The sequence below is a fragment of the Lichenostomus cassidix genome, chromosome 1 (assembly GCF_008360975.1).
Source record: "Lichenostomus cassidix isolate B80296 chromosome 1, HeHo_3.0, whole genome shotgun sequence".
Lineage (NCBI taxonomy): Eukaryota > Metazoa > Chordata > Aves > Passeriformes > Meliphagidae > Lichenostomus > Lichenostomus cassidix.
This window is the reverse complement of record NC_139479.1, coordinates 60,755,122-60,780,049: the sequence shown is the minus strand read 5'-3', so window position 1 is coordinate 60,780,049 and position 24,928 is coordinate 60,755,122. Positions and strand designations below refer to the sequence as shown.

At 43.4% G+C, this 24,928-nt stretch overlaps 1 protein-coding gene across 1 annotated transcript in view; it reads left to right on the top strand.

Annotated features, from left to right (window-relative positions):
• Positions 1–5,507, top strand: part of SIAH3 (siah E3 ubiquitin protein ligase family member 3) — a 41,116-nt gene extending 35,609 nt beyond the window's left edge. Inside the window, exon 2 of the mRNA XM_085059647.1 lies at positions 4,698–5,507. Coding sequence (XP_084915773.1) covers positions 4,698–5,291 — 594 coding nt within the window. The 3' untranslated portion in view covers positions 5,292–5,507. The remainder of the gene's footprint in view (positions 1–4,697) is intronic.
• The last annotated feature ends 19,421 nt before the right edge of the window (positions 5,508–24,928 follow it).

Here is a 24,928-nt window from a genome sequence, read left to right as displayed (position 1 = left end):
GGTGCTACTCACCCTCCTTATACTCCAGGTCATCTGTGTCCAAGCCCTTTCCCATGGGATGGGAGGACTGCTTGTAACCCTCCCTCACTCTGCTGTGTTTATCTTGAACAAATTCACCATTTTTAAGTCAGAACTTTAATGGCAAAGCAGTTGGCTGCTAAGGGCAGCAGAAGCCTTTGCTCTCCATGCTGAAGCTGTGCAGCAGAGAAGCAGGGCTTGAGGGATGCTGGTGTAGCCAGTGTCTGCACCCCATGGGGCCATGAGCTCAGCCAGCAGAGCTGCAGTGTGGGCTGCTGCTTCTGTTTCCACTATTTTCACCATAGCTGATCTAAAGCCTTCACTAGTTCAAATACAAAAGGTCCCTCAGAGCATGAGGAGCAAGGGAAAATCCCTTTTTCCTGGGTGAGTGCCTCAGCTTTGCAGCTGCAGACTCAGAGATGTGCTTGTGTATTCTTTACCTCTTGGAGATTTTTAACTCTTGGATCTACCCTCCATCCTTCTCCTGAATTTTCTATCGAGTCACTGGAGGTGTAACAAAGGTAGGGAGCTTTTACACCTTCGTGTGAACAGGAATCCATTTCTTTCTCCATGGGCTGCATTGTCTCGAGCGGAGCTGGAGAAGACCACAGTGGTACAGCTCTTTCCTGACTAAAATAGGATTGTCCTTCTCTTTCTTGTCCATAAACCAGTAAAACCTCTGGGGGTCTGTGCTGAGGATGGGTTTGGTCCTGGCTGCATGTAGAGAGGGTGTCTAGGGGGGTATTCCTTCAGCACCTCTTGGAATCAAGTGAGTTACACTCCCGGGCTCTGCATGATCTGTAAAAGGAGCTGACAGTCTTCAGAGTTAGGCACCTACTCCTCAGACATCAAAGGCAGAACAAATGTGTCACATCTAAAGCAGTTCATTGCATTTTTAGTAGAAAACCTGAGTCCCAGGTCCAAATCTAATCATGGTTTGGTTGGGGTTTCTTTCCATAAGAAAAGCACCATGTGTTTATAAATTGCTCTTTGCCAAATTACTTGTTCTTAAAAGGAACTGCTCTGTAATAAGCTGCATCATTAAAAAGAATTTTTTCTGTGAGCAGCAGAGCCTGGTTTCCTGGGGTTTGGTACCTCATGGTGGGATTATGTTGCATCTAATGAGGAGCACTCTGGCTGAAGCCTTTTCTCCTGTTCATAAAGACACTGTCTCATGTGGGTTCTCTGGTGTCTATAATCCATTTGGGATCAAACTGCCATTGTTTAGGTTCTCTCTTCTCTGTCAATGTAATACTGCTCATGTGGCAAGCTGTTCCTCCCTGGAGACATGAAAGGGTCATACTTCTCTACCCTGATGCCTCTTCTCTCAGAAACGGTTGAAAATTAAAGCATTTGAGACTTCCATCCCACAGTTCAATTTGACTGAAATTGGCCAACAAGCTAAAAGATAATTGAGAATAATACTGGACTGACACAACAATATAATAAACCTAATTTTATTAGGTAATCAGGCAATAAATGGTAGAAAGTAAATACTGGAGCAGATTAAACATGGAAAAAATGTTGATAAATATTTATTCAAGCATTTAAATACACTCAAGGTGACCATTTTATGCCTGTTTTGCATTTCAATTTTAGCATTTCTGTTCACAGCCATATGAATGACCAAAAAGAGCACAAATACCCCAATAGTTATACTCATATCTCAATTGTAAATATAAAATAATATTTTTCTCAGGGACTTCTTTTTTTTTTACTGACAGGGAATTATTAAACATTTCTTTCAAAATATGACAAATTTAGAATTTTGAAAAAGGAATATTGAACAATTCAAAAACCAGATTTTGAAGATGGTTCTTAGCAAGTCAGAGAATAAAAATAGATTACATGGTTTGTGCTGGATTTCCAGAATTTTCAATGATCCTGAAATGAACAAAGTTAGACCAGAAATCCTTTGTTGAAGTGATTCATGGAAATATTTCAGAATAGTGAGTTGTGAACGGGAACTAACAATTATTTGCACACACACACACAAGAGAATCACAAATTCAGGAAAGAAGGAAGACATATCATATAAACTGCTCATTGTAATTTATTTTTCCTGTTCCTGAGCTGTAGCAACATGTCTGTCATAAAGAGATTTTTGAAGATGCTTGTATTTTCTTACCTTGGATGCAGTTTAGATGGATGAGCTACCACTGCTTTTCATGCTTCTCAAATTAGGAGAATGCATTTCTAAATTCAATTACATCCTCAGTGGAAATGGTTTCTCCGACTCTGGTAATCTTTGGAGAAGAATTATACACAGTCTATAAAGCTTCACATTTCAAAACCTAATTTTGAATATTGTTCAAGAGGTTAATTTAAGATTCATCTTCCAAAAGGGGAGTTAAATAAAACTGAAAGAAGGCTGGAACTTGTCGAGTGGTTGAGAGGTTTATCAGCATGTGAGTACGAGTTCATTAGTTTTAATTAGTATCATCACTAATGTTGCATTAACAGTTTGGTGAGAGAAAGTAATTGCTCACACCCACTGTATTAGATTGGGAGATTAGAATTCATTTTATGAGGCAATTAGCATTTCAGGGATTTTTTTTAAAGGCTTTTACGATCTGCCATTGCAGTAGCCTCCTTCACCAAAAAGAGTTTAAATTAACCATAACTTTCATCCTAATGGGATCCAAAAATTAATGTAGAATTAAGTGTGAACCAGTAATCCCACTGTGATAAGCAGGCAGCTAAAGCCACAAACCTTGATTAGTTTATAATGACCTGTTTTATTTCCCAGACAATGATAGTCATTTATCTGTCCTCAATTCATTATCTTCTTGGAAAGTTTATATTCTTGAATTTTATACAGCAAAACAAATAAAATATGAGGAAGGGAAAAGTAGAACTGTACTATTGAAGTAATAATTGTCAAAAGAAAAAGATGCCAGTTTCAATAGTAAGGCTTAACTAGTCAATTATTCTTCATATCAAATGCCAGAGGAAGACAAAACAGCTCGCTTTGACATGCAGTGCCTTGGGAAGAACCATGAATTTCGCAGCAACAGCAATCATGACCTTGCTCTATCCATCACATCCTTTGGCAGCTACTGACACAATGAGAATAGATGGAATTGTCATCCTGTTTGGCAAGGAAGCCCTGGTCATCTGAGAGTTAGGACAGTTCACCCAAGAGATTTCCTTCCAAAACATCCTGTACAAAAATGTACAAGTTCTGGTGGGAAAAGCTGCTTCCAGCAAGGCTGTAATGAAAGGCTTCATGGTATCTATAATGAGATGACACAATGCACACTTTGCAACACATCTAGCACCCATTATATGGAACTGTGCTTACCCCTGGATAAAGCAAATCTGTGCTCAAAAAATATCAGAAAAAATCCCAAATCTGCTATGACTTGGATGTGGCATGGAGGAGAACAATTGTTAAATGTTATAGCTAATGTCGTTCATGTCATTTTGGGTAAATATATTAAAACGAGAGGATGTGGGGCAGTATTTAGGGAATTATACTGATCTTCCTAGTGCATATGTTAAAACAAAATGTACATACATATGTATGCACTCCTACAAGGGACATGAATGGATATAAGAGATATACTTTTATAAGAGGAGTTCAGAGACAAAAGATGTTTGAACAGCTGAAACTTAGGCACAAGCAGGCAGACTGGATCTCAGTTTCTCTGGCATCTGCTGGTGTCACCTTTAGAAGCTGAACTACTCCAGCTAAGATCTGAATCCTCCACTGGAAGGGCTGCCTCACTCTACAGACTGCAGAGGCAATCCCAGGTAACCAGATTTCCACATTGGGTGGCTGAAGGAAATGCTTAAAATTGGGTAGGATGAATCATGGCCAGCATGCCTGTGCCTTAGGGTTTGTCTATGCACAAAGTTATTGTGGAGAGACATTACTCTTCCTGAATAACATTACCTGTGAATACACTTTTGGCTGAGTAAGACTTATTTTTCTTCAACAGCATCCACTTGAGAGAGGCAGAGCAGTTTGCTTTCTATTTCTCACGTGGAATTTTTCTGCAAGAGCTGCTGCCTTTTTAGTGAGCTGCCCTACCTTAATTCAAATTTACTCTTGTAAAAAAATGGCTAAATTTGCCATCCAATCACCTTTGAGAGTAATTTAAGATTTATGGTGGTAAGGGCATCAATTAGGTAAAAATACATTGACCAAAAAAATAGTGAAGGTATCATATACAATAAAAACTGACAGTTATTTCACAAATTATGGATGCAATAAAGCTATTGTTTCAGGAAAAATGCCTGTATTTGCCCGTATGTTTCATTAAAGAATAATAATGCCATACATATTTCATTCCCTTGTTCTGAGCAGCAAGAGTTCTTAACTATATAAAATGCTCCATGCTGTCCTTGCTTTGTTGGGTTGTTTTTCTCCTTTTAATCAGATTTTTCCCCCTGAACTAATGAAATCACTCTTTAAACACATACATCATTTTCATTTGAAGTGACTTATCATGACTGAAACAGTTTGTCTCTTCTGGAGAACAAGGCAACTGCCATCACCTTTTGCTGTGCAGATCCAGGTCACTCTGATCCCCAGAGTGCTGAGTTCCCTGCATTCCCACCAGTGCTGCTTTAGGTGGAGTATGGGTGACTGATGTCTGTGGGGTCTGCACCTTGCATGTCTGCCCTGGTTTCTGGTCCACTTGCTCTCACATGTAATTTCTCTCTTCCCGCAGTATGCACCAACACGCTGCGCCGCTGTGCAGGCATCCACGGAGCAAGGCATCCTTCCTCCCTGCCATCACCACGAAGTGGTGCACGACCCCCAGCTGGTTCCCTGCACCTGCCCGCTCTTCTCCTGCCCGTGGGAAGGGCACCTGGAGGTGGTGGTGTCCCACCTGAGGCAGACACACCGCATCAACATTCTTCAGGGCGCAGAGATTGTCTTCCTGGCCACGGACATGCACCTGCCTGCACCCACGGACTGGATCATCATGCACTCTTGCCTTGGCCACCAGTTTTTGCTGGTCCTCAGGAAGCAGGAGAAGTACGAGGGCCACCCGCAGTTCTTTGCCACGATGATGCTGATTGGCACTCCCAGCCAAGCCGACAACTTCACCTACCGGCTGGAGCTCAACAGGAACCAGAGGCGCCTCAAGTGGGAGGCGACCCCCAGGTCCATACTGGAGTGTGTTGACTCTGTCATTTCAGACGGGGATTGCCTTGTGCTGAACACTTCCCTGGCTCAACTTTTTTCTGACAACGGGAGCCTAGCGATAGGAATTGCAATAACCACCAGCAAAGTTCACAACTCCGAAGCTGAAATGTGAGGGGGAGGAGGACGAGGAGGAGGAACAACAACAACAACAATGGTGCTCTAGCTGCCTTGTGAGAACCAGAACTCACGGACTTTTTGGGGGGGGTCTCAGGTCTTTTATGGTATTTAGTACTCGTCCACAGTGGGCATTATGTAAACATCCCGTGGTTACGGTCCCTGTGTCATGTATTTACCGTTTTGCTAATACAATTTTATGAGAAATTTTAAAGAGGCTAATCAATTTATTGTCGCCCTCCAGCAGCAGTGGAAACAACACTTGTTAATGAAAACTGCACCCAGGGTGGCTCACCAAAACCTTTGGTCTGACCATACCATGCCAATACATTTCCTTCATTGCCTGCCTAATTGACCAGAGGCCCCTGATGAAAGTTCAAGAACTCCACTGAGGGACAAGAGCACCCAGGTTTCCACACTAGCAGTAGCTATTTAACTCTTATACTGTGGTCATAACCAAGCCCTGCAGGAGCTGGCAGTTTCAGAGCTCCCTTCAGCTTCTGAGGAAACAACTTCACCACCCTAACAGTGGAAGGTTAGAAGAAAAAGTCACTCTGTCTGCTGAACAGAGGGCTGGGAAGCCTCATCATGCATTAAATTAGGAATGACAGCTAGTGGGTGGTCACTGTGAGCATGATTAAATATCACTCTTGTGTCATAAACAGCAGGGAGAGGTTGCTAGATGGTCTGGCTAGAGGATGGATATAACCATAGCCAGACATTGGGGCATTCATAATTTTGGCTGCTATTTCTTTAAGCATTCAAAAAGAGATTTTTAGAAAATAAAGTATAAGAAGGGTCCTAAGCTGGGTACTGATGTTGCTATTGTGTCAGTTAGACCCTCAGTTTGTGCTGCTAAATATTGATTTAAAGCAATATAGACAGAATGTGTGTTTGCAAATTGGCTATGAGATTTGAAATGAACTAAAAAAAAAAAAAAAAACCCTCAATATTTTTTCCCTTCCATACATTTTGTGGGAAGGCAGTGAGGAGTGATTGTCACTTTCTTCTCCTGAGGGTGTTTCACGAACAGTGATGGCCACAAAAATACACAGGCTTCTCTAAGAGCTTCTCCCTTGGATGGTTCCTTGGTGGAGAGTTGGAGGCAGGTGCTGGCCATCTCCTGTCACTCATTCCCATCTGCAGTCAGGCCTGCTTCCTCCAGAGCCAACAGCAGCAGTGAAATCCCACTGCAGTAGGTGACGTGTTGGAGGAGAGGGCTCCACAGATAGTGTGACACATGAGAAGCATGGGAAACTGTCTTTTCCTGTTTTCCCTTCTGCCTGTGTGTGGCTGTGGTCTGGCTGCTCCTGAATGCTTTTTCAAGAAACATCTGGTGGGTTGGGCCAGTCAGTAGCTAGAGAGACTGAGGATCATAATTTGAGTCGCTTTGAAAACCATGGGAGTGGGGGAAACAAGCTAAGAACAGTCCTTCAGTATTTCAAAATGCATCTCACTCTATCTAGCATTGGGTAGGCAAAAACACTGATGCTGATCTCTCCCACCCGTTGCTCTCCTGAGAATTATTATAAATTATGCATGAAGTAAAATGAATTGTAGTTTTCCTGAGATGAATGCCATGCAGGTAAATGTCTTTTGAGGCATTGATGCACCTCGCCTCCTTACCTGGACTCTCACAGCAGGTCAGAGAAGGGCGAGGGTCTCTTTGACAGGCTGCTCATGGCCACACAAGCTGAGGTCTGAGGAAGTCTCAGTCCCTGTATGAATGCACTGGAGCATTGCTTCCCAGCTCTCCCACCTCTGAATTTAGGGGGCCGAGGGTGGCATACTGATTTGCAGTGCCTCACTGGAACATACAGGCATTGGAGTGCCTGGCTTTTTCTCTGCAATGTTAAATATTCAGAACCAGCAAATGCTGCCCTTTCCCTAAATGATAGCAATAAATAAATCATTGGTGGTTTTGTGGACTGAAACTGACTTCTCCAGCTCCTCTAACAATTACTCTGCTGCTGAATTAAAACAAAGCAAAAGCAATAAAACCTTAATAAAATCAGTTCTTCTAGCTGAAACTTCCTGAGCTTTTCATACCCTGGGGTAGAGACCAAATGTAATGATGCATTTGTTGCCTGACCACAAGTTCTATGAGAAGTTATATTCCTTAGTTATTCATTTTTTCAGTCTACTTACTTCTTGTTAGTTGGCAATTTTTGTTCTTGAAATATCTACTGAAATGTAGGTATTTTGGGGCATGGTCCTTGCCAAAGGGCCAGTGTATTTCTGGCAGGATGAGTGTGACACTACCAGCTCTCTGCCAGTATTCTAGTTTTGAAGGAGGCATAGGAGAATTGTGACATCCTTGGCACGACCTTCCTCACATCCCAGGTGTTCTTCTCCCAGAGCTTTCTTGTGACCACGCCAACAGTTCAGTTTTTCCATTTCCTTTCCAGTCTTCTCCCCTCATCTGATAGCTGCCTTTCTCAGCCCATTCTCAAGCCCTTAACTGTGGTTTCACCCTTTGACTTGCAGAGCCCATGGCACTTCTTGCCTTCTCACATTTGTGCCTGTTGGATGTTGTTGTTTAAATTGTTCTCACTGCTTTCTGAAGCCAACCCAGTAACCTCCTTTATCAGCTTTCTCCACATCTGCAAAGACGTGGCTCTGGCAGGGATTTCAGAGATCTAGATACATTGGAATACTGATGAAAATCTGTCCAGTAAGACTCCCAGAAAAGAAAAAGAGGACATATTTTGGGGAGAAATGAGATGTTGCCTAAATCCAGCTTTCATAAGCGTCTCAACATGAAGTGCAAATGTTTTAAGGTATATTTAAGGACTTTCTACCAGAGAAGACATTCTAATTCTGTCATAATTCAAAGCCTATGAGCAACCTTATACTGCCATAAAGCAAAGGTGAAGCAAATATTCTGCATGGTAGGACATAAATCCTAAAATACTGGCAAGTAGGATCAACAATGAAATTCAGTTTGCATGCATCCTTTCATCGCTCACAGTATAACACATTTTACAGCTCTGCTTTCAGCTGAAAGGCAGTTGTAGCTTGGTTTCCTAAATTTGAGCTGAAATCAGGGCTTTTTAAATTAATTTTTTTCTCTAATATTTTGCATCTTTATAATGTATTAAATCAGAATTCCTGCCTTTCTGTGAAGAACACAGCCTTACATCTCTTTGAAGTAAGGAAGTACCCTTCATGTGAGAAATGAGGAGAGAGGACATCTCTCTTCACGGGAGAAAATGAGGTCTTGCAAAATTGCTATGCAGCTGTTACAAAATTCTGTTTTCCTACCTACCTGAGAGTGGTGTTCCCTCTTTGTTTTTATAGGGTTTTAGTTGTTTTTTGGTCTTTCACATAGACAAAATATTGGATTTGGGTTTTGGGTTTTATTTTTAGGATTTTTATATATCTCTGTTCACAGATGGATTTTCTTGTGCTTAGTTTAGTAAATTGCAACAATAATTTCATCAGGCTGAGACAGATGGATTGCTACCAGACCCACTAGAAAACCTACTTTGGTTCTTCTGCTCTATACATCAGACACCCTGTGAATGTTAATGTCAGACCTGCAGTAAAACAGCATTAGTGCTTTCAGCTCAATCCCATTATGAATTAAGCTCACATCATATATCTATGACTCCTTATAAATCAGCTGAAGCATCCTGAGTCTCATCATCTTGAAGATAACAAAGGATCTTGCTGTGCCAGTGCCAGCTGTAGGGCTTGTTGAGAAGTAGGGCAGTAGTCCTCTTCTCCCTGGACTTGATTTCACATCCTCTGTTTCATACCATCCCTTATGGATACAGGCCAGTAAACTACTGAAGAAACAAGAGACAGTAAATTCTGGACAAGTTAGGCTTATAGCAAAACAAGTCATATACAATAAATTGCTGGATGCTACTGCATGGCTCTCTCTCTTGTGCATCAGAGGAACTAAATCCAATTTACAGTACTGTAGCATAGGTAATTTATCTGTTTTTCTAGCCCAAAACACACCGGCAAAACACTTTGATTGGAGAATAGTCTGTCATAACAGACTCAGATGCACCTCTTCTGCAATTGGATCAGAAACACCTTCTCACATGGAAGAGCTGCAGATTTTGAGCTGCTCAGACACAGGCGTAAGGTTTTTTGGTCTTCAGGGTTTTTTTAGTCCAATAAACTCTGCCTGCTTACGCCATCAGAGTGAAGGGCGGAAAACAAAGATTGCCATGTGTCATCACCAGAATGCTTCACTCAGAAATATGATTCATCTTGTGCAGAGATGAGCCTGCAGAAACCGAGGCTGTTTCCCAGCAGGGTAGCACAGGGCAGCATCTGCAGGCTCCAGAGATGTGCACAGAGAGCAGAGGGCAGAGCTCATCCTCCGGACAGAAACTACTCAACGGGAACCCGTCAGAGCGGGGTCACAGCAGGGACTGCCAGGAAAGTGATTTGACCTCCTGGGAGTAGCAAACAGCAGGAGTTCAGGCTCTGTGTAGAGATGTTTCTCTTCACATCAGCACCTTCCACCCAGCTGCAGGATCTCTCCTCTCCTGGGAACCTTGTCTCTGGAGCAGTGCAGGTGATGGGATCAGCATGTGAATGGTCCTGCACAATGATGCCGCACAGTGAGTGCAAACACCCAACCCCAGTCCTGCCTGACAGCTCCTTTGGGTTTGGTGGGTACCCAGCTACCTGCAGCTGCTAATGATTCCTCCAAGTCCTGACACCCAACAGTTTTGCTGTCTTTCATCTGCATAGCTCCCACCAAGACAGAAAAGTGCATGCTGAAAACCACACAAAAAATCTTTGACAGAACATCACATTAAACCTCTACCTTGTACCCCTGGCTAGGACTACAAGCACTCATTCTTTCTTTTTCCACAAAGGGAGAAGACTAAAGCATAGCTTTCTTATCTCCCTTTGGGCTCTGGCACTCCAGAAAATGCATGTGAAGGATTAGCAGGCAATGAGCATCTTCAAGGGAAGGATGAGGACTAACTTTCACTGCAAAGATGGCTCTTCTCACAGTACTTGCACAAAAGGATGCCAGGCTTCAAGAAAGAGACTAACAAACTGTAGTGGAAGGCAAATAGGAAAGACCAAATGCAAAGCCTGCTGTCCTTCAACCACAATGAGCTTTATGTCTTCCAGGTAGGAAAAATCCTCCTGAGACACTGCCTATCTGAATACATCACTTAATCTTGTAGAAAGCTCCAGGACAGAGAGGTTCTTGCTGTTAGAAATTGCATCAAGTAACCTTATTGAAGATAAATGGCTTTGAACTTTCATAGCAACAGTGATGAAGTACTTCAGCATTCATGCAGTACAGACTGAAAAATCAGAGCTTTTAGACAAAGAAATAAACTTATTCAAATGCAAATGTGAGATTTAAGACAGAGTTTCCAGGTGATCTTAAAAGAACTGTTCTTATTGCTGAGACTGGATGTCTGCATAGCAAGAGATATTTCACTGCCAGCCAGGTTCTATTGGCTTGAGTTCAAGAAAAACTCAGATATTCTTTGTTTCTCTGCTAAGCAAGACCACTTAAAAAAGTAAAGCAAACACTGTCATGTGCAAAATAAATCTGGAAAGGATCTTTGTTTTCAGACCAGACTGCCTGGTAAGCAGACTGTGGGGAGAGCACTGCGTGTCCCACCTGTTCAAGGTGAGTCCAGAGTGGCAAACACAATCTACGTAGAGATTTTCTTTGTGTTGAAATCTCCGTTTCAGCCACTGAAGGCAGCAGCTGCCAAGCATCTGGCTTGAAGCCCTTGATGTCTCTGAAGCTGTTCTCTAAATATCTGCTAATATTGACTTCTAGACTGAGATGGTTTCAGGGCATGAGACAGTAAGGCTCCACAGAGGCTCTGCAAGGCTCCTCAGCATGAGTTCATGGAAGGGTTGCAGGCAAGCCTTACGTCTTTGCCTCTGCCTTTCACAGAAGGACCAGTAGATACACCCACAGGGATCGGTCTGGGTCTTTCCTAACAAAATGTGATAAATGGCTAGGCCTCAAAACTGTATGCTACCATTCTAGAGTGGCTCAGTTTAACAGCAGCCAAAATCAATGTGAGTTCCTCCCTTAGTTTTGAGAATTAAAACAGGATCTGGCACATCAGAAACATTAGGCCCATTCTTATCTCCATCAGATGTTTCCTATTTCAGGATATAGGTTCCTCTCTGGCTTCTGACAATGACAGTAGACTACAAGACATGGCTAGGTACTACTGCAACTTCCACAGTATGGTTCTGATCCAGAGAGAGATCTCTGGGATCTACAGTAACATAAATGAATAATCACATAATATACTAACATAAAATAATAACATGTTGAGGTATGATAACATCTTTAAAAGCAGCAGCTGATACTGAAAGGGGTCATTACTTAAAGTGAGCTTCAGGGAAGGCCTGTGGTTTTGCCTAATTGAGATGCAGAGGAAGATATGCAGAAGAATGTCAGTCTCAGAACTACCCTGATTACTCAAAGAAATACTGAACAAAAGAAGAATCAGCTACAAGAGTCCTGAGTGACACAGAAATATAATGCTGTTGCCCCTGGGAAGCAGTTTCTTTTGGCATGTGTCCTTGGAAAAGGAATTCCGGTAGGCAGAGAGGCTTGAACTTCAGCATGTCACAGCTACTTTTCTGTCACTTCCAGAGTTTTCATGAAGAAATACTTAATCAGGACTGAAAAAAAAAAAAAAAAAAAAAAGAGTATAAATATCCACTGGATGGTGTGTCCAGTGTGAGAGCTGCCAACGAGATTTATCCAGCTTCCTCTGGATAAGCCTCCATGCAACTCCTCTGCTCAATTGGCAGAAGACAGGGACAGCCCCAGGTCTGAGGAGGATGGGCTGGGTTCCTGGCAGACTGTAAATTGTTGTTGCAATTGTACAGTGACTCTGTGTGACAAACTCCCACGGTGAAAACCAGTGAAGATTAAACCTGGGCCCTCCAGCAGTGTATGCACTGGCTGAGGCTGACAGCCAGGCTGTGGATTATGGCAAACTCTCTGGTCTTACAGCCTGTTATGCAAGACTGACATTTGTTGGTGGTTGTGTATACACTGAGAAGTCATGTTGAAGAAGTATTTCTGCATGATATATGTCCTTAGTGTACTGAAGCACATAATCATCCTGTCTGTGCTGGATCACACCTCACCCATGCCTCCTGATTGCTCTTCTCTCTGCTGGAAACCTGGATGCAGCAGAGCTGAATCACCAGCCATGGAGGTCTCAAGGCACTGAGGTCTGCAAGGAAGCACCATGGGTGTGTTCATCCTGGAGGGCCCATGGCTGTGCACAGAGACAAACACCAAATAGCACAGACTCAAATACAGAGAAATCTTTGTATATGAGCCATAATGCTATACATCCACAGATCAGTGGATTTATTCCTGCAAAACACACTCATCTTCACTCACAGTGCAACCAGAGTGAGAGCCCTGCCATGACTTAGAAAGTTTCTGTAGGCAGTGGTGGTTGCACTTTCCATTCAGCCTTGAAGTCTGTCAGGTCAGATGGGCCCCACTCTGGGCTCTCAGTTCCTCAGTGACAGACTGGGCTGCTTTCCTCTATAGGCACAGCAAAGTTTTTCTCCAAATTTAATGATACTCCCCCAGGTGAGGACTTGCTGCAGAAACCCCTCTGCACCATTTGGCCACAAGATCAGAATGATCCTGCCCAGCCCCAGAGCTGTAAAGCAGCTGTGCTCACACTGCATTTGCTGTGAGGTCTGTGGTCTGATTGCAGCACAGGCATCAGAAACCATCCTGCTATAATAGTCCCACCGCTTTGCCAGGTTCAGACACTTGCTCAGCCATGGTGGGTCAGCTGCCCATCCTGGAGATAAATTAACCCTACAGATTGCACAAGGCTGATATACTAACAAAACAAACCCCATTCTTCTCTCCTGTTTGCCTTGAGCAGACACAACCCCCAGTTCTAGAGACAGGTCTGAACCAGCACAGTTAAGTTAGAAGCTACTTTGCAGGTGAAAATGGACAGTGGGACAAATGATACCAAAATTTAATTTGGATACAAGGACTAGTGGAGTTCAGCAGCAGCTGAAAACAAGAATGGGGAATGCTGATACTGATTGTGGTAAATGGGGATTATGGTAATGTGTCCAAATACAAAAGTGACAGGAAAAAGACACTCCTAGGTCAATAGGTTTTTCTGGATCAACCTTAATTTTGGTGATAATGCTCTGGCAGAAGGCTGACACAGCTTGGCTTTTAGACCAGTGAGGTTGGGCAGCAGCCAAGAACAGCACTTATTCATTACATGTAAACTGAGCAAATTGCTCAGGGAAGGGAGTCAATAAACATGGAGCCTCATGGCACAGTTTTCCCAGAGTGACCTTTCAAAGTATAATTGCATGTTAAAAGACTCGATGGCAATTGTCTCTGATCGGAGAAGCACTAATCGAACTGGACTGGGGGCTTATTTGTACTCAAGTGGGAGTGTGCTGGAAGAAGTCTGTGTAGTTATAGACTGCTTTTGCCTAGCTCCCATGTGAGGCTGTGACCAGGAGAGCTTCAAAAATTTTTGGTCTCAGGTCCTCTAGGGAAAGGAAGAAATAACACTGTGATGCTGGGAAGCATTTTCATTATCACTAAAATACCTATGGCTTACTGCTCTCTTTTCATCCAGTGATGATAACCACATTCAGATCACTTCATCTAGGGGAGATTTTGATTGTGTTCATGGAGATGCATGATCCTGAGCATGGTCCTCAGTCCCTTGGACCACAGTCTTGAGGCTGCAGCTCAGCTCGATGTCATGGGTATGGTCACCACCCATGAGAAGAGCTGGCTGTCCTCTCATTACCCCACCCCCATGCTTCTTTCCTGGCAAGCAGCCTTGCCCCCAGCCCAAACACCCCACAAAACTATCCTTACTCCTCCACAGGTAGCAATCTCATCCCCTTCCTATGCCTAAAGGCCCTCTTTTTAATTCCTTTAAAATGAAAATTTTCCAGCTGAAAGAGTGAACCCAAACCACCTCTGTATTATGTCAACATAATTGCACAAGTATTCATATTCCCAGAGGGTTAGGGGATCCTGGGTTTCTCTTCATTCTTGTGTAGATTCCACATGTCATAACACAATGTCATTTCCCAGGATAGACACATTTAACCCTAAGGCAAACTAGCACAAGGCATTGCAAATCGCACAGCAGTCAGAAAATCAGCAAGAGACTGAGAGATATCCTTCCAGTTTCAGGGAGTTAGAAAGAGGCATCAAGAAGTGCAATAATGAGGGCTTGGAGCTGGGCTGGCAAAGTGAGCACCCCTGGAACTTGGCAGAGGACTGTGGAGAAGAGGGTTTTCTGGAAGATGACTACTGCATGATTAATGACAGGTCAGGTCATTTAATCCAAATGTTTAGATTAACTTCTGAGACACTAAGGTGTGTCCATCTGTGAGCATCAATGACAGGATTGCAAAAGCCCATTTCTTCTTTCAAAATTCAATCAGCGTCACTGTACTATTCTGTCAAGAAAATGAATCCTTGGAGAAGTTGAAACTATTCCTTTTTTGGATGAAGAGTGCAAGGCTGATCCTTACAGAACCATAGAATTGTTTAGGTTGGAAAAGACCTCTAAGATCATTGAGTCCTACCATTAACCCAGCACTGACAAGGCCACCACTAAACCATGTCCCTAAGTGCCACATCTACACATCTTTTAAATACCTGCAGGGATGGGGAATCAATCACTTCCAATGGGCAGGCTGTTCTAATGCTTTAACACCCTTTCCATTAAGAAATTATTCCTGATATCCAACCTGAACTTCCCCTGGCTCAGCTTGAGGCTTTGTCCTTTCATCCTGTCACTGCTTGCCTGCACTGTCACTGCAACCCCCCCACTTGGCTAAACTTCCTTCCAGGCAGTTGTAGAGAGTGATAAGCTCACCCCTGGGACTCCTTTTCTCCAGGCTAAACACCCCCAACTCCCTCAGCCACTCCTCACAGGACTAGTGCTTCAAAATCTTTCCCAGCTCCATTGCCCTTCTCTGTACTCACTCCAGCTCCTCAATGTCCTTGTAGTGAGGGGCCCAAAACTGACCACAGGATTTGAGGTGTACTCACCAGTGCTGAGTACAGGGGACAACCCCTGCCCTAGTCCTGATGGCCACACTATTGCTGATACAGGCCAGGATGCCATTGGTCTAGCACAGGCTTGAAGACAAGCACAAATAACCTGCCTGAACTCAAGTGAGGTATGCCAGATTGGAATTGAAGTAAAGAAAGTAGCATAGGAACAGGTTATTTACTGTACAAATCCTAAGCAGTGTTTTTCTCCACACATATTTTGACATATATTTGAATTTGTTTTCGTTCATATTCCACTGTCCCCCTAAATATTTAACTTTGACTTAATATATTACATTGCATGAAGCGCTCTAATTTAACATGCAATGGTACTTCAGAGAGAATTTCTTAATCAGAACCAATGTGTATAATCTTCTAGAAATCCTTATGATGATATATTACATGAAAGAGCAGCAATAAACCTTTCTATTGGTATCTGTAAAACATTTCACAATGTGTGCCATGCAAATCCTATTTGACATTCTCAGCTTGTATCACCTGCTTGCATTGGAGGGCTACTTTTATGAAGAGGGTAGTGCACCATGAGACAGTAGAAATGAAATATTAGGAAGAACAATTGCAAAGTGCACTGCCTGCTAAAACTTGTCTTACAGTTTGTTATTGCCTACCTTTAATCTTCTACAGCCACAATCAGTTTGAAGAGAGAAGTGTCACCATCACCAAAGGCAAAACACAGGTCCCAGTAATCTCACTTTGGACTGTCCCCAGATGCCCTCATGAGCTGGATTCAGCACTGTCTGAACTTTGTGGCAGGAGCTTGAAAATCCACATAAGAATCAGAGTTTTAGACCTGTGTCTAGGCAAAGCTGGTCCTGTGGGGAAACAAAGAAAGGGGCTCTCGTTATTTTCTAATATTTTTGTCATTTCATTAAATGGAAACAACATGAGTCTGCTGCTCATTTCTTGCAGGCTTTGGGCATTGATTTTTATCTGTTAGGCTTTTTCTTCTGGACAATTTACAGGGAATATAGTTTAGCATTACCACTTAAGTTATCAAGGACCTTCACAGATTAATTACTTGATTTCAGGTTGGTTATTTGGAAGATCAGATTTGGGCAGGATCTCTAACCTTTTTGCCTGTCAATTCCTCTTAGCATCAATGTTTTTTCTTGGCTTTCTTATTGCCAAAACCTGTTTCAGGCACTCATGAAGCTTGATAGGAATTGCCTTGAAAAGAGCTGAGTGATCAAAACTGACCAGACGTGCAAGATGAATATTCATGGTTTACTGAAGCAACCTCTACCCTGTTCTCAGAGCAGGATACCTTCAGCTGACCTGTTGTCTCTCATACAAATTACTGCCTCATTACCATTCGCTCCTCTGGAACTTAGCTGCGAGGGACATCAAGATCATGTTAAATTATTCAGAAAAAAGTGAAAAAGAACTTTATCTGATCCAGATGGAGACACCTGAAATTCCGTGCCGTATCTGCAAATGGAAGTGGACTTGAAGGGACTGCAAGAACCAGCCTCTCCCCTTGGACATGAAGAATGGGTGTAAACCCCCTTTGAATTTAGACATGTGGAAGATAAGTGCCTGCATTTGCACAGGTCACCTAGAGTTTCTCCTGTGGAGGGTGGAGGGAGGGCACTTTGAGGATGTGATCCATTTCAGGTATTTAGACATCAGCTTCAGGAGGCAAGGAAAAGAATCCTTACATTACACACATCAACTACCACTTTTTGGGGGGCTCAAATCTCCAGGAAAACCAGACTGAAACATATCCCAAACACCACAGGCTAGGAGCAAAAGGTACCTTGTGATTGCACTCTTCCATGTGTTAAAATTGCCAAGGAAGACCATTCATTTACCAGCTGGCAATAAAAAAAGGTTACCAGAGGAGCATCCTGAGCTGGGTTAGCACTGCTCTCTAGTTCAGCAGCAAACAGAGAATTTGATTTCCATTGTCCTCATTTCTCTGGCCTGACAGAGCAATCCTAACCTTTCTTTAACCAAGGTCTAAAGAGGAGAGCTCCCTGCTTTCAGGATTAACAACTTTCTTCACAGCAGACACACAAAAAATTGCTGATGATGGAGGAAGGAGATGTGACAGGTGATTTTCCTCCACTTACCCTTGAGCAAATACGCTGGTGTTTGCAGAGCAGTCACTGGTTTGCAGAGAAGGCAGTTGTGCCTTAAAACCCGAGGCAGGAAGGAGCAGAGTGCCTTTTGTGGACCAAAATGATGTTTGGGAAAGGTATTGTGGTAACGTCTTTAATACAGCCAGATTTCATGTGCAGCAAGAAGAGGGGCTAAAAATAGAGCAGGATGCTAATGAGGGCCTGGCGCACACCATCTGCACAATGAGATGATGATTCTTTTTGAAAATGCAATAATTTAAGGGGTTTTTTCATTTTGTTTCTTTCTGCTGCCGCAAAATGTTCAGAAACACGAGGCTGTTTGGGTCTTCAATTTTTTCTCCTTAATCTTAGGAAAATGAAATTGTAATGGACAAAGAAGAAAACAACTAGAAATAAGAGTTGTTTTCTTTTTCTTGAGGCTGCTTACACATGATCAGCAAACAAAGTGGGTCAGAGCAGGCTTTCATAACACATCAGGTGGATTTCCACACAGCCCAAGATGGGGGTTCAGGATATTTTTTACACAGAAGGACTTTGATTTTTTTCCCCCAGTTTGTTGCCTCTGTTGCTTGCACCACTGGGAGTTCCCAGCCTTCAGCTTGGTCACCTCTACTCCCAAAACTCATATGGCAGTTCCAGGTTAGACTGAGACACCACCAATTCCTTGTCTGTCCATTTGGCTCACACACAGACTTTCCCTGGGGACGAAACATCCCACCACCCTGGAAGAGAGACAAGATAGAGGGAAGGACTTGCTGTCATCTGTGAGGAACATGGGTACAGCAGAACCCAAATCCAGGCTGGGATGCAGCTGCTGGTGGTGAGGATGAGCCATCCCCATCTCTGGTGCACCCAGGCAAAATTCCCCAATAGTTTGGGCATGATAAGGACACTGAATGATGCAAGCCTGTGTAAACTACATCTCTGAAGGAAACCAGGCTGAAGATCAGAGCAGGAAGCTAAGTGCTCATGAAACATATCTTTCTTTTCCTTTCCTGTCAGAGAGAGCCAACTACCTGCCTGTTAGCAGTCTATGCTGGTGGACCATAAAAGCATGCAGCAGACCAGGAACTGTTTTCTGTGTTTTCTGGCACAGGCACACTCATCTCACACATTCACTCATCTTCCTTATTTATAGGAATAATTGCTACTCTGGGAGGGAACAAAACAGGTATTGTCTCCTAATGCTCCCATTAAACAGAGCACACAGATGGTAATTAATGCTTCATGGCATGACTAAATTGTAAGGAGAAATTGCTGGAACAAGAAGTCACCCCAAGAACAGCAGGATTCAGATTATTGTTCATTTCAAGATCAACTGCTTCTTCTTTCCTTGAAGAGCTAGGGACCAGCTATTCTGCATTATGAAAGATTTATTTGTCTGCTTTCATGAGTTTCGTGTCACAATGGAGCTTTGTTATCTTTAATAGATTCATGTTCTCCATCCCTAGTGCTTTGTCAAATAATAATACTTACAAGGCAATAAAAGGGAAAAGAAAACACAAAGTAAAGAACCACCCCCTGTACCATAAGTCCTGGGCAGGTGAATGTGTGTGCGTATTTGTGTGTGCCTGTGTGCAGGAGAGGAGTTGTATATTGCACCGTCCAGTGCAGAATTAAATAATTTATGTACCATCTACATGCAAATGTATCCTTCATTTAGGTAATAAACTGCACCCTTGTATAATTTACCCAAACAAAGGAGCTGCGAGGACAGCGCCACTAATCTTCAAAAATCAACTGTGCCTTTTCAAAAGGGATTTTTGTCTTTCTGTGAATTGATCAAACTTGACAAGTAATTTCAACCTAATGTTCACGGCTATCCTCCTCTCTCCTCACCATCTGTAGGTGAGAAATCCTATTTTCTGGAAGTGACAGGGTAATGCAGGAGGCTGCAGACATCTGTAAAAAAAAAAAAAAATTGGTTTTCCCAGGGATACAGGCAAACCAAGGGTGGATTCAGGAAGGATATGAGTGGTTTTTAACAAATGATAAATTCTTTATGCCTGCAACTGTCCAGACAGAGTCATGTGTTTTAAGCCACTAAGTTTAATGAGAGTATCTGAGAGATTAAAACATCTCTGTATTTAAAATATTATAGTAGAAATGCTTCACTGGAATAGACTTGCTCTTGTTAACAAATAAAGACTCTAAGAAGAAATTAATTCTGCAAACTTATTGCATCAATGAAAACTACATTATAGACAAAGAGACTGAATGCAAACTCAATTTGCTTCCAGATTTATTTATAAAAATACCAGCTTTGGCTGAAAGCTGATCAGTTCTACATCAAGCAGTAGACATTAAATAGGAAAAAGGTCAGTTATCATGCCAGCAGGATCACTGACATGACTGAGATTAATTCAAAACAATTACAAGAGATTCTTGTGCAAATTTTGGTGCTTGCTCACAGCAAGTACAATTCCAGATTCAGGGCCATTTTTGGCTGTATGAGGACACTTCAGGGAATACAGAGCAGCCCCCATGCACCAGCAGATGGAGATTCTCAGCCTAGGCTGAGAGTATCCAACCTCAAACATAAGCACATCTGTGTGTAATCCGTATAAATACACCAATGCTGAGGGAGCAATTATTTCCTTTTTACTATGCACGTGGTTTCTCCCTTTCTGGATCACTGCTGCTCCTGAGAAATCTTTCAGGGCTATTTTGCCTAACAAGTAGGAAGTCTTCATGTGGTACATCAGATGCCCTCACACCCAGCTCAGAGTGAAAGGGTCTTTTATTCATGATACCTCAATCTAGATAACTGGAGCCATGAGTTTGCTCAGCTGCTGCACACGTCTTGCCCCGAGGAGACTAAAGCCAGGCTCTTTCCCACACACACTCTACTTCCCACACAGAAGCATTCTCTACATCCTCCTCTCTCCACCCCTAATCTGGGGATGCTTTTTTGGCATCTTTGGGACAGACTTGCCACACATAAGTTGAAGCACTCATCAGAATGAGGGGGCAAAGTGGTGGCCAGCAGGTGAGTTAAGGCTCAAGGGCAGCTGTAGGTCAGGTTAAAGCACCTGGCTGGGCAAGGCAAAAGGGGCAGCTGGAGGGTGGCAATGCACTTTGGAGTCACGATAACTTTTGAAGTTCTGAAATCTGCTTTAATTTCACCGTTAGAAGAAATCACATAGCTTCTGACGGTTTTCACAGCAGAGGATTATGTCAAGGCAGGTTGAAAAGGTCCCTTGGAAGATTGAAAAGGTCAGGGTTTTCAGGTCTTCCTGTATTTCTCCCCCTTTGTTTCCCTTCCTCAAGGATTTAACCAGACAGTCCACTTCAAACTTCACTAAAACAGAATGGGAAAACACAGTCAAAATCAATACATGATCACAAAATATCTTCTTCAAGAAAAAAAAATAGAAGCTAATAAAAATATTTTTTCTTTATTAAAAACAAAAACATCTCTGCCACTAGCCTAAATCTATTTTCCAAGCCATCCCAGCTGAAAGAAAAATTAAGCTTCTTTCTGTCAGGTAGTCGGACACTACATTAGCTTCTCAACCAAGACAATTATCTTCATCTCAGGGTCTGGTCATTGCTGGGTAATGCAGGTCATTGTGTTTTCTGATTGCACAAGCAAGAGCTGATCCCTTGGATTTGCCCTGTGAGGGCACTGGCAGCAATACAGTCAGTGGATCAGGGGCAGACTGGCCATGCAAAGACAGAGGTGAGATTGGGTTTGATCACAGAACTCAGCAGAATGGATTTCTAGGGCAGGAAAATGCCAAGTACGTTTGTTTCTGCTTCATTAAGGGCAATGGGATTTCCTTTTCATCTTGTGTAAATAAATAGCAATTTGCCAAAATACATTGGCCTTTGCTAATGGCATTACCATTGCACATTAAACAAAATAAATCATTTATAATAATTAATCAATTTCTTGAACTATCCAGTCCCGAAGAATACTAATATTATTTTTCCTTTGGGCTTCCTGAGATTGAGGGTTTAAACCCATTGTGAGGTCAGAGAGACAGACTCCACAGCTGAGAGCTCCTCTCCTCTCCTCTCCTCTCCTCTCCTCTCCTCTCCTCTCCTCTCCTCTCCTCTCCTCTCCTCTCCTCTCCATCTATCAATCATCCATCCAGTCAGGCAGGACTGGACCTGCTGTTCTCACCACCAGCAGAAAAATGTTTATTAAGTTCTCCAGACTGTTTGGGTCACTGGAGGGAGCAGGGCAAGAGCTCAATGCCTACAAAACCTTCATTTTTCTCTGAAAGAAGAGGCAGCAGCCTAAGTTACTGCCAATTTTCACAAAGCCATAAAAGTCCAGCAGTATCACTAAGATAGGATTCAGTCCACGGCTCCTCATTATTCAAAGGGATGGGAGGATATGGAGACGCCAGAGTAATCTGGAGCAGACAATGAAAGTTGTCAAGCCTCTTCTGATTAAAACTGCAAATCCTACCACCCTAACCCTAATCCTTCCCTGTGGAAAGGGGAGATTAGTCTGGGTCCCGACAAAAGATAACTCTATCTTTTCCGTAACTTACGTGTTAAAATTCAATCTCCTCTCAGGAGACGGCGGGCATGGATATTGCTTTTTCTCTCCCCCTAATTAGAAAACCATAAGAAAGTAAACAGTGCTGCTTGCATAGTGACTGGCATAGCAGAGCTCTGTGCTCTCTGATTGCTTTATTAGCACGCTAGGGCTACCCACACTGCAGGGGAGGCCAACCACAGGGGTCCTTTTCCAGCCCTTGGGGGCTATGTGGTGTTTTGCAAGACACTGAAGCAATCCATAGACTTTTGCTTCCGTGTAGACAGGTGCGAATCCTCAGCAAGCAGGCATGCTGTCAGGGAGAATGCCAGCATGCCAGGGCATTTCAGTCCCTCTGCCTTCTTGGTTCTGCAGACATTAGGAGCAATTTTTTTAATGGGATTATATTCTGCATGATCTGCATACACCAGGGTGATCCTGATGTCTCTGAGGCTCCCGATCCAGCCAAATCTTAGCATCCCTAGAAGCTGCCTTTAATGTCAGCGGCACAGGCTGTGAAGGCATCTTTCTCAGCAGCACTCTGAAAGGATGTTCTGTAATAAGGAGCTCACAGCCCATGGCAGAGACTGAAATGGCCAATGTCTTGTGGGGACAGGGACAGAGGCAGCCCCACAACACAGCTGGCAGCTGGTGGGGCAAGCATTCAGATGAGGTTCAATGTTGGTATGTGGTGAAACACTCCCCTCTCTGGTGTCCTCCACCATCCTTGGGTCCAGTGAGAGCCCTGTGCAGCCTCCCCCGCTGACACCTTCGCAAGAACAGAGGCAGGTGTGCAAGGCAACCAAGAGGGAAGGACTGTACAGGACAGAGGGGCCTCTTCCAGCTCCCACTGGTGTCAATGCCTCCTTCACCCCGTTTTTCAGGCCACTGTGCTCACCAGTGCCCCCACATGGGGCTCCTAGCTTTCAGCAGGATAAGGCCAGGTTTGGAGAATAAGGCGGAGCAGAGAACTCCCCCTGGAGAAGTGCAGTCACCACAGGGCAGGGGACTCATTGCCACTGTAAGGGTCAGCAAGACCTGCTGAGGAGCACCAGAATGAGTCTCTGCCTGTGGAAAAACCCTTTACAAAGCCTGGAGAAGATGACAAAGTAGCAGCCTGCATTGATGTGACACTTCCTTTTTGTTAGCCCAGCTGTGACTGTGCTCAAATGGAGACAATAATAAGTCTCTGTGGCTTGGTTTCCAAACCAAACACAGATGAGACCTTTGAGATCAACTGGAAACCCTGCTGATGTCTTTAAAATATGTCCATGGGAGGAATACAAAGCATTAGCAGTAATATTTATTTTTCACAGCATAACTGTGTTTTGAGAAGGGGAGGGCAATGCTCATTAGCAGCACAAACGTACCAACCTGTATTTTCAGGCTATTAATATGGTGGCTAGTGTTAATGGAAATATAATGGAATGAGATGCTTTTTAAAGTATGGGATTTAGCACAGTCAGGGAAAAAAATCAAAGGCATTAATGAAATTTTAATGAGAAAATCAGCTTGCAGTAATTTTACAGGTAATGATAATTTCCTTGATTTGAGTAGCCTGAATAGCTTTGTCTTTGGTGGGATGCATTTGCAAGGTGTGCATATGAAGGCAGTGAATGATGCATTACAGGCTACAGCTCTCACTGTCCTGGGAAAGAAACATGGTTTGATGTACAAAAGATTGTCTGCCTGGATGAAAGGCTAGAGCCTGACTGCCCCTTTCCATCAAAGGGCGAGGGAGGGCTCTCAGACATGCTTTACCCATTGGCTGCTAGTGACATCATATCACAACTCAAACCTTTCAATATTTGGAGTCACCTACCCTCCTCCTCCTCCTCTGGAGCTGAGGCTCTTGGCATAGCTAGGGCACCCTGCCCTCCAGGAGCATGTGCTCCTAATTAGGCTCTCAGTATAAACCCAGTAATACACAGGATTTTATTACTATATACACACACACATACTAGTGCCCACCTTACAGAGGTTTTCTCTTTGCTAGGAAGTGACCAGTGCTTTCACCCTGCTCTGGGGCTAGCTAACATCACAGCTGTCCATCAGTGAAGCCGATCTGGAGGGATTGCATGATGCTAATTGGGCTAGAAGGGCCAGGGATTTGTTTCACCTAGCTTGGGGTGCCAACAGAGCTGTCATCTCTCTCAGCCCACTTTAACTGTCTGTAGGGAGAAACAGGTGCATTTAGCATCTGTCCCACCTGACTGTTTCTGGGCCTCTGGGCTAGGAGAGGTCTTGCACCTTGAAGGTGCCTATTTGCCTTCACTGGAGATAGCACAGATCATATCTGAGTTTGAAACCTCCACAGCAAACTTCTTGCTTGATCCAAACAGACTTGGTCAGTCCTCCCAAGTGCCTCCCCTGGTGAAGCCAGTGTATACACCTACACAAGTCCTCTCTACTGATGACAACAGAAATGCCCAGGGACCCAAGGAAAGAGCAAGATTAGGGACAGATCATGATGGTTTCTATCCTACAGTTCCAAGTTAGGTTGCTTGAGCCTGCCTTATAACACCCTGGAGGTACAGAGGATCAGGCAGGAAAATGTGTCCCTTGTGCCACAGAGACAGCATCACCATGATCCTCTGCTTGGAACACATCTCACTAACCCTGGATGTTTGAGAAAATGTATGTGAGTAGTATGGTTAAATCTGTGTGCATCTTAAAGGACATAACCTCAAAGAGACACTTAGTGCCATTCCTGGAGTCTGACATCTGGAATATCCACTCACCCTTCCCCAGTTCTGCAGTAATTACAGAGAGGTAACTTCTTCTATAAGGCATATTGTCTCTGGTCCCCCATAAAGAGCTGGATCATACTAATTGGCCAGGAAAGAAACTCCCTGTGACAAAGGCTTAAAACTCCTGGTACCAGCCACTGATGGTCTAAAATCAACAAATTTTTAGGAAAGGAAGGAACTAATCGCCTAGTATGAGTTCCTTGACAAAATTAAGGTCCATTTGATTTCACTCAGTAC